At 43.2% G+C, this 11,091-nt stretch overlaps 1 protein-coding gene across 1 annotated transcript in view; it reads right to left on the reverse strand.

The window, feature by feature from the left end:
• msrab (methionine sulfoxide reductase Ab) overlaps nt 1-6,370 on the reverse strand; it is a gene marked incomplete at both ends in the record, with an annotated part of 29,473 nt that extends 23,103 nt beyond the window's left edge. The window contains 5 exon segments of the mRNA XM_079228038.1: nt 181-300; nt 464-532; nt 6,088-6,244; nt 6,246-6,293; nt 6,296-6,370. Of these exon segments, the coding sequence (XP_079084164.1) occupies nt 181-300; nt 464-532; nt 6,088-6,244; nt 6,246-6,293; nt 6,296-6,370 (469 nt within the window).
• Between the last annotated feature and the right edge of the window lie 4,721 nt (nt 6,371-11,091).

Raw genomic sequence — 11,091 nt, forward strand, 5'->3', positions numbered from 1 at the left:
TCTTTTCCCTTTGCAATTTTTGGTCTCTTGAACCCTGACTGATTTCACAGAGAAATGTCCTGCCAACCCACTTCACCTCCTCCCAGGGAGGGAGCACGATCAGGTAACATATATCAAAGTGTTGAGGTCATGCATATGTGAAAATGTGCACATTCGCACATGAGGTGCTGAGTGTATTACCTGAGCAGACCTCTTGGTAATTGGGGTTGGGTGTAAAGCCGCCGGCAAAGCCCACCTGTGTGCTGTAGACTCCTGGAAGCCGCCAGAAAAGTCTCTCAGCTCCCCAGAAACAGCCTAAACCTGCACAGAAAGACAGCATGCAAACACACACCAACAACATTAGTGCTTCTTGTCTACCATAACATCCACATTTGATCAAAATGTGTTAATAACTACAAACTGGTTACAGGATTCCATATTGGGTTCATTGTAATTACACAAATGTGTGATTATGCAGTCTCACCAAGCATGATGGTCTCCATGCCTTCTGGAAAAGGCTCCACAGTGGGGTTCCCATTGGCTGCATGTTTGTCTGTTAAACAAAACAGTGTGCAAATGTGGAATCATATCTTAACACCAACAACACAAATCACAGCCTATGTGTGCAGGGGCCCACTGGCCGCCTCCACTAGGCCTCATAGGTCTGCGCTGCATTATAGGATGACCCAGGCCAGCGGATCAGAGGCTGAGGCTTCTGTGCTGGAAGACAGTTAAGAGATTACACGGCTTTGACCGCCCTGCTGTCCTCCCCTCAATGCCGACAGTTAAACACTATCACACAGTTATTTCCTATATGCCTTCAAATGTGAGTGTATTAAGCACTCGGCCTGGCGAGCGGTGTCCACAAAGCAAACCAATGACGACGCTTCAGGGGCACGCGCCTGCGTAACCTCACTACGTTAAAAATACCCGCTAAGTAAAACAAACTGAGTGCTGAGAGATGGCAGGGGGGTGGCACTCTACTGCCAACGGTGGTGCATGGAATTAAGAGCGCTAAAAAGGAAGTGTGTGTGTGTGTGTGTGTGTGGTTGTGTGTGCGTGTAGCCCACAGATGTGTGAGGAGGATTAGGATTTAAGAAGACTGAGTTGACTTAGCGTGCAAATCTCCACTAAGCAAGGCTGGTTTGTACTGCAACTACTAATATTAGTCTCCAGATAAACAGGTCACAGGGTACACTAAGAGCTTAGGAAAATACTTACAATGGATGCTTGCTCTGAGTTCGATGTGTGATTGCTCTCTGGCCGCTGAGAGATGTGATGTGTGACATTGACCTGAATACCAACCATCTCTAATCTGATAGTCATAATAGTTCATTTCCTTGATAGGCCCGGATGATCTATAACTGGTAAAACAGGCTAAAGCCCAGTTACCTGCAGTTTATTTCAGACTGAATGATTACTGTAAAGCCAGATAGCACAGAAGCATTGAACCGAAACAATGCCTTGACCTTGACCTTAAAGATAAACACGCATTTTTAAGAATACAGGAAGCAAAAGAAGCACCAAAGCACTGGAGCTGATAATACCTATCGTGGTGTGCCACCTTTAGGACACTTTGATATTAGACTAAAGTCATGCAGAAGCATGAAGGACTTTTGAAATGTCACAGAGGCCTGGGCTGCCTTCAGGCAGTCACTTCCTGCCTTCCTGTTGAGCGACAGTTCTGTCTTTTAGCAGCAGGTTGTTTGACGCTGCCAGGTCATGTTCACAGGCACAGTCAGCTGCAATCAAAGTATATCTGTGTCAGTGCGTGTACTGGCTTTATATTCTCAGTCCACAGGGGTGACTCAAGGTGCCAGGCGGACAGGAGAAATCTTCTTCTGTGAATTTGTTTAGTCTTCATCCTCTGCTCACTCTCACTTCTTGTCCTGCATATTTTGGCCAAAGAGATAAAAAGTACTAAGTTGCCAAAAGACGGAGAGAGAAAAAGTGAGAGTAAGAGAGAGACAAGTGTGCGATAGAGGAGGAGGAGTGGGAAAACGAGAGAGCCGCCTGCCAAGACAATAAAAGGAGTAAATAGCCAGTGAGAAGCAACAGATGAGGGTAGCGGAGAGGCAGTGACGGATTCTTTTGGCTTTCAGACCACCATGCCTTTGGGCTTTGTATAAAAAAGACCAAGCACTTCATCCAAGAGAGAACACAGAGAAAACAAACAAGCAAACAAATAAACAAACAAAAAAAAAGAGAGGTAAAAATGAAGACAGCCAAGAACACGCCGACACAGCACTGACCAGAGAAGCCAACTCCGATGCCCCCCCTCCCCATCCCCCGCCCTCTCGTCTATCTCAGCTTCTCTCCATCTTCGCCTCACACTCTCTTCCTCACAACACCTTCCCATCATGCCCTTGCTCTCCACTTACAAACATGTCTACACCCTCCTGCACACACACACACAAGCACGCAATCAGCCGCACAATCCCTCGCACACCGACCTCTGCTGTGGGTATTTCTCCCATGGAGCAGTTGGCAGAGGTCCAGGTGGTGCCAGGCTGGCTCCTTTCACTCTGTCTAGCCCAGCATTCCCCCCTGCCAGCCCAGCGCCCACACCCCATTCTGCCAGAATCACCCCACCTAACACAGAGAAAGAACTGGCTGAATACCCTCACTACGCTGCCTCACTACGCCAGCAAAAGAAAGAACAGAGGACGACAAAAAACAAGCAGGGAGGGTTACTGACTGAGTTTACGAAAGAAGAAAAGCGGGCTGAATATGGGGGAAGGAGTCATGAAAAGGATTTTTCCCCCCCAACTTGGATGAGATATGGGCGTAATTTCTTTTGTGCGCCTTTGTTTTTGAGGATATCTGGAAAGCGCAGGGCAGGCTATACAGTACAGCGGGACTGAAGCGGAATACTTTGGTCAGCTTTTGATGCTTTTAGCATGGAGGTTGTGGGCGGCAGGACCAGAACCAAAACATCGGACCCTACTGCTCTGCTTGTATCATGGTTACCATCAGTCAACAATCTGTTGCTCAGCGGATAACAACGTCCAGTTTGAACTGTTTCGGATTGGTATTTAGTCTTTGTTACCCTTCGATTATACCCGTGGTCCTGTGTTTCTCACCCGTAAAACTGAAGTCCAAGCGCTGCTGCCACCTCATGCAGAAACACGGGAGAGGTACTATCCCTGGATGCCAAAACTGGTGACGGAAAGGTCGATTTCCAGGCTGCTCAGTTTATTTCCTTCCAAAAATCTATTCTCTCCCTCTCCCTCTTCCCTCCCTCTCACTATTCCTCTTTCTAGCTTCACACAGGTTGGCAGAGAGTCAGGCACGAGTTGTCGGAGGAGGCTGAAGCTTTATACTGGTGCCAACTACCCTCTGCTGTATGGGAGCATGGGTAGGGGTGAGAAAGAGTGGGGCAAATGAGGGGAGGGGAGGAAAGAGGCAAGGCTGGTTGGAGGTGGTCGATTTTTTTAAAAGAGTAAGAGGTGAGTAAAATAAATTATTTTTAATGTGGCCTAAAAACAACCCAACTCGGTAAAAGGAACTTACATACATCAATAGCGGCCACTGTTCAGGGTGGTAAAAGAGTCTAGACTCTGAAGAGCACATCTTTGTAGGCATCCATGCATTCCATACATACTGTATCCTAGCAACGGAAACAGTTGCTATGGAGAAGACTACCTACTATAGCACTGGCTCCAATATCCCCTGCAAGCAAGATGGAGGCACATCCTGTTGGTGCCTGCACGAATATCTTTACTCAAACATCGATTGAACGAGGAAAGGATGACATCCACCTGGTCAGTACAAAGGAATAAATTAATCTTGTTTTTACCTACTTATAAGGAAAAGGAAATCACACTGAAAACAACCCTGAAAACAACCTTTAAAGTCATTTGCAGAGAGACCAGAGCAAGAATTTCTATACAACTTCTCCTCTCCAGTGTCACAGGAGGCTAGAGTCAATCCCAGCATGCAATGGGCAAGATGCAGGTTACACTATTCAGGGTCTCCATTTCACGTTACTGACTGCAAAGACTGCTGAGAGAAACCAATGCAGACATGGGGTGGACAAGGTCAAGGTTTTTCACCTCTCTCTCTCTTGCTATATGGAGCTTTGCTCGAAGGGAGCGTGCTTCATTGAAGCAAAGTGACTGAAATGGCTTTAAACTAAACTCCAGAATGAAAGGAGAAAGAAAAAGGAAAAGTTGTTGTCATTTGGAGTGGAATCCAGTTCAAATTTGTGGTAGATGCACCATTCCCTTTCAAGTGGGGAAATGCACTAGGTCAAAAGATGGAAACTTGACAAACACACTCCCAAAACAATCCACATTTCAGGGAAAGAATACAGGACGTGTTTGCACTAAACAGTACGCATCATTTAGCAACAGCGCTGTCCCAGAAGAGCAAATCTCTCTATCTCTTCATCTACAGATGCTGTGTTTGTGTGCTTTCCAAATTCCTTACATATTTCCGTCCCCTCTGAGCTTATGGCAAAAGACAAAAAAACAAGGGCATCTTGAAACAGCGGAGATGGGAAAACAACAAGCAATAATGCCAGAAATATATCTTCACCATGAACCTGCTTTGAAGAGTTATAGTGAAGCATGTTACAGAGATTGATGTTGGTCAGCTGACCTCCCCCATCCTGTTTGGAAGAAATATTGGCAGTCTATCCTGCACTGACTCAAAATAATAGCTACTGTGCCCCTACCATGTAGCAATCTGCCACTGGATCATTCTCGCCAAGGTCATAGAGTACATTACACGGAGAGCAGCGAGGGAGGAAACGCAGGACACCGGGACGTCTGAATAAGGAACAAGGAGCTTCTTTAAAGAGGCTGGAGGGGTAGAGGCAACTTCAAAAATGAGTGATCTTCATGTAGAGAGGACAAATGTGTACACTCTCACACGCACAAGGCTGGGACAGCACAGGGCATATGTGGAGACAGTCCTTGCAATCCCTAAATTACTCATGCTTACTCCAACACACACACACACACACACACACACACACACACACACACACACACACAAGAACAACCCCATCCCCACCTAAGCTGCCCCCCACGGTGAAAGGGGAGGAACAGATTTCTGCCATGCGGTGTCTCCGAGCTGCTTCGACAGACGGAGCAGGAACTTACGACGGGGCGGAGCCTTCATGCGCATAATGCCCAGATGGGACCCTGGACTCTGCGGCACCACTTCCTCCTATGCCCTCATACCCAGCTCCCACAATGCACTTTGTGGACACCTCAGTCTGAGTAGGTGAAAACAGGATACAGGTTCAATACCATGTACTATGCTTCGCCATGATGGCATACTCGTTTGAGCGCTGCTGTCCTCAAATAGGACGATGAAAGGCTAAAAAGCAGAAATGACTCGGTGCTCCCGTCCAAGTACAGATCAAATATTAAATAGGACTCAAACATAGTTGCTGAAACCAAGAAAATGGCAATACAATCTTTTCTCAAGACACCATTTTATAAACATTGAGCACCAGTGCTGAGAACTGCCTCAGGCATACTTGGATTCACAAGGTTAAATATGCAGCTAGATTTAGTTCCCATAGCCATAACTTCATGGAAGAAATCAGTGTTCATAAAGTTAGTAAACTGTGTTCATTATTCAGTCACTGTAGTAACAGTGTATATGCGGTACTTAATCAAAAATCAGATAATAACAGTTGCACAACAAATGTATTGACTGCAAACCCAAATATGTGCTGGCAGAGAGGAATATTCCGTTTATGCTACTCACACATTGAACATAGATACAAATAATACATTTGAATAAAACACACTTCATAATATTGTATAAATGAATAGCATAGGCCTACACATACACACAAACATTATATGGGCTATGTGCAATGTCATGAGACGAGTAGGCGACTTCAAGTACATCTGTCTTAAATTAGGAATCACAACTCAAAAACAACTGAACATATTAACGGAAATATTGAAGTGCATCAGCAATTGCATATTATTATATTCCTGAATAAAACAGCAGGCAATTCCCTGCCAACGCTCTTTGACGTGAAGTATACTGAGGTCACGCGCCTGTGTTTATGACAGTTCACCAGCTGTCAACTCGGGACAACTCCATCAACTTGGATACAACTTGTCACCGCGTGTTATTTACCTGCCACGACCATTTTCTCCTCCCTTCCTTTCAGAGCGCGCTCTCTGCTTGGCAGCTGAGTCTTATCGGCCATTGAGTGAGCGGCGGCGAGCGACACAGAAACGATAAGGAACCAAACAGTTTGTGTTTGTGGGAACAACTGTGAAAATGTCGTCCGGGGATGCCTCCGTCAGTTTTACTGCGGGTACCGGAGAGAGGGAGGGAGGGAGGGGTGGATAGACGGCGGCAGAAAGCGCCACCGATATGAATATTCATCGTGCGTGGGCAACGTCGTGCGCTGCATATTAACTAATCAAGGGGTTAATATGACTTTGGCACAAAAGCCTACAGTGCACCGTGTGCGGGAACGAAATTAAATTGAAATAAATATCCACGCCGTTCCGCATGCAAATGAGCTCGCGCCAATTATGAGCGCTCGGTCGGTGGGAGGTGCTTCTGGGAGATGGGCTCGCAGCGTGGACGTGTGGACGTATGGATGGGTGGGTCTCGCTTTGTGGCTCATTTTACTGCAAGGAATTTGTGTGTAGGGTTAATCCTGGAGAGTAACAGCTGCATGAGTCCACTGCTAATAGCCTACAAAATGGCTACAAAACATCGCATGTGTTACAATGTGAAGGAAAAAAAAGGAAGTGCTAAAGTCTGTCTGTATGATAGCTGCCACTCATACTGTCCATGATTTATTTAAGAGCATCACTTTGATGTATCCTCCGTTTAAAAACACAAGTTATTTCAGATAGATAGATAGATAGATAGATAGATAGATAGATAGATAGCAGTAGCAGTTTACACACAAAAATAAGAATAACAGGGATGAAAGATGCTCAACATATACAGCAAAACTCAATATGTACAACGAAACAGCAGAGTTTATTAATTTAGGAAATTCAATTTAAACAATAGAGAAAGTGCAAAAATACAAAGTATGTGTTGTGTAGTGTATATGAAGTGTATATAAACATAAGCATGTACAGCGAGTAACAAACAACAGAAGCGGTGCAAGGGCTATTGATGTTGATTCATTATCTTAAAATATTATTGTGGCTGTATACCGTTTAATGTAGCCTACATTTGTCCACACGCTGATCCATGCTGTCTCTTTGTCTTCGTTTTTTGTAACTTCAACCTGAACCGTAAGAACGTATTTATTGTGATATGATATGTAGCTACACCTGTATGGTGTGGTATAATAAAACTGTAAAAGGCACGTACATTTTGTTTGTTTTGCACATTTTGTTCTGCTGTTGGTTCTGCTCTTTAATTTTCAAGTTGGTTGGGTCATATCTGTTCACAAATGCCAAAGTCATAAAACTTCATCGCTTTAATAACGTGATATATTTTTCCTTTGAGTTACCTGATCAGTCAATGGTATTTTCAATTACAGTAAGGCATACCAACTACATTGAGGTAAACATTCACAACACTTCACACTTTGTCATCTTTGCCGTAAAAGTGTAAAAAGTTACAAATTGCAAGTCCAAAGTCTTCAAGCAAGTCGGAATGTTGATAGATGTGCCTCAGTCATCAAAAGCCAGATATGCTCCACATTATGTTATAGATGCAGCCAGACCAGTAATGTGATAGTAATGAGGGCAATTATTTACGTGTGGGAACTTCTTGTGCATTCTTTGTACCATCCAATTTACCAGCAACAAAGAATCCAGGGCATTGTTCCTATATCCTGCAAGCCAGAATAATATCACACCCTGCTGCAATACTCCTTTTCCCCCTCTCTCTTCCTCTTTCTCTCTCACTTATCTGCTGGGGAAATGAAGCTCAATCACCTGCGGAGGAGCTGAGGGCGGCACAGGGGACTTTGCAATGCAAATGCCAGGTAATTACCCGAAAGCTAGGAGAGTGGAAGCACACAGATGAAAATAGAGCAGCAGGCAGAGAGAGAGAGAGAGAGAGAGAGAGAGAGAGAAAGAGAGAGAGAGAGATAGGGAGGGAGGGAGAGAGAGAGAGAAAGAGATGAACCGAACACTAGGTTCACATGCCTGTTGATGCAGGATGATTGGGGTGTTTTGGGGATGTAGGATGAGGAGAGGAGAGGAGGGAGGAGGGCACAAAAAGGTGATAAGAAACAGAGGACCGAATGGGAACTACAGTGTGTGTTATAATTTCCTCCCTGTGCGTGCGTCTGTGGTTGTATGTGAGTTCCTTTCACAAATAATCAATAAATGTTGTATTCCCCTGTGTGCCGGGATGAAGGACTTATCATTCAGAAGAATATTTGTGCCGAATTAAATCAGTTTTTGCTTGAGTGTGGTAGCAGTTTGAGTAGAAGTATGTGTGTGTGTGTATGCATGCATAAGTTTTTGCGCCTGGGTGCTTGTGCGCACGTAGGCATGCGAGTATATGAGCTTGTGGCCACCATTGTCTGCGTGCTCTCTATTGGGCCCTTGTGTATGTGGTGTATGTGTGCGCATGTGGTGGGTTATTGCATATGTTCGTGTGTGTATGTGTGTGTGTAGTTTGTGTGTTGTACCGGAGGATTTAGTGAGTATGCCAGCTTGCAGCTGTTTAATTGTCAGTGAGTGAGAGCGAAGAGATGTGCAGATGTGAGTGAGTATCAAAGAGATTATGAAATGACCTGGAATTAAACACCGCAGTAGATTTTAACCGGGTATCGTGGCACGTTGAGCCCTCCGTGATGGAGGGATGGTTGGAAAGCTGTATGTTTATATGTTTAGACAGTTGAATGCAATTTAATTTAATAAGCCCAAATGATTGTTCGTAATTCAATACAGGACTCCAGCGTTTGTTTGTTTGTGGAAGATATTACCAAGCAATGGTGTGACTCACAAGCAGTTTGCACCTTGACTCAATAGCTGCCGCTGATTAACATCTGAACAAAACAGGAGCCAGCCAACCAGAAAACTGTTTTGGCGATTTAGTGTAATTGTGGCTTTGCTAAAGTCTCACTTCGCCTAATTAGAATAATAAATCATGCCGCCTCGTTGTTTTCAAAGGGCCCTCCATCGTCTCGCAGAAGCAGGTGGGATTGTGGGATGGTGTGAAAAAACAAAGGGTTTGATTGCTCGGCTGAAGCTCCAGTCAGTTAAAAGCAACGTGGCGTTCTCTGGGGATTCATATTCAAAACTGAGCCGTATCAATTCATAGACCTGAGTAGGAAAAACCAACTTGACAAATTTTGATTCATATGCTGGCCCATGCTTGACTTCACTTGACATAAATCACTTGGCTCATTGGAAAATGGAGAGAGGAGATGGGGGGTTTGTTTGAATGACATGAAAGGCTGAGAAGGGATTGCATGGTGGTACTTTTGCAAGATGGTTGTTGTGTCTCTCAGTTGCTTTCTAGGGAAGTAAATGCACATTCTGCTTAGGCCATCATAATCCACCTTCATGGCCAAGTGTGAACACATACAAGGAATTTGACTCAGTTATGTTGTTGCTCTCAATGTACATACTGTACATATATTAAACAACAACAAAGTGCAATTAATAAACAGTAATGCAGAAGTACAGTGCATCTGAGAATGTATATGACAGTGTACGTATACAGTGTGTTCAGCAGTACTGGGTATGCGATACCAGGTGACATCCAATATAACATTGTCTCTCTCATTTCAATGAACTTTGTATCCACAAAGTACAAAATCAATAGCAATACACTTAATTGTCCCTCCTAAGACCAAAGAAATCATCAAATATTCACTCACATTTTAGTCTTGAAGTCAGTTTTAAACCACAAAGGTCTCTCATTCATTTCTAAGAGACCTTTGTGGTTTAATTAAAACTGACTTCAAGACCAAGTGATTATTTACATAGTTGCAGATTTATTTTCTGCCGATCGACTAATCGATTAATCCTTTAAGCTCTATAGCCTCAATATCTCTGTTATCTTATAATCACAGAAGCGTCTACCATGTGGTAGCTAAACAGAAAATATTGCATTTATTCATAGGTATTCTCAGTCATGACAGTTTACTATATATTGTGTTCCTTCAACCAAGGAAGTGCATCTGTTTCTCAACCATTTCCTGTGCAGCAGTGATTACAAACATTATGCACTCCAGTTTCGGTTGTCATTTATTTTTGTGTCTTCCTCTCATTTGATAAGGAGATACTCGGGTGGGATGCACCTCTACTTCTGAAGAGATAGTATGTCAATGTAGGCTCTCTTTAGAGCTGTGTGGTAGCACATGGTTTTCTGTAAATATTGGATTTGTTATTATAGTGCTTCAAATAATGAGATTTAATTTGTTCAGTGATGTTGTTCATAGTACAGTGTTTGTAGTGTAAGGGGCGCTTAAATTGTAAGTCTGAGAGCTCCTGCTTGAAACAGTAATTCAGGGATTGTTAAGGACTAGATTTTAGGTTTTATAGCTATTTTTCAGTCGAAGAATAATAGAAGCTCTGCTGTATGAATTGTTTGAGACTCTTTCTCATAAACCCTCCCCATACAATCTTCAGGCTGTATTATATTGGATCTCTGTTTGATGTTTGTCGCTTCAATAAAATGTAATAAACTTGTTGAGTCGTTCTCTTCAGCTCAATATACAGTTACATTGTTGGGGAAATTACACCATTTTTGTACTACACAATTTTGTCTAATTCAGTTAAATATCAGACGCATTTTCTTTGGGACTATTTGCTTGCAGACCAATCATTTTCCACAAAACGTCTGAAGATGTTGTAAACATAAATAGCAGGCAGATGCATAATTTAGTGTTTAGATAATTTGCTGAGGTAAAAGTAGAAAAGTCACACTAAGCCCTCATTCAATTTTGAGTGTGTAATAATTGACAACAAAATGTAGTGTGTAAAGTAAAAGCAGTCATTATGCAGAATTGCCCCCATCCATATTAGAGTATGTTATATCTAGATCATTATTGTTGCTTCACTAACCAGAAATCATTAATTTAAAGTCTTATTTGGTCCAGATTGGTCACAATTTAACAGCTTTTATATGTTGGGGACTTTACCCTGATTGCAGTATATTTTATCGACGGATTAAATGTGATTATGTTTTGCATGTAAA

The sequence above is a fragment of the Taurulus bubalis genome, assembly GCF_910589615.1.
Source record: "Taurulus bubalis genome assembly, chromosome: 1".
Classification (NCBI taxonomy): Eukaryota; Metazoa; Chordata; class Actinopteri; order Perciformes; family Cottidae; genus Taurulus; species Taurulus bubalis.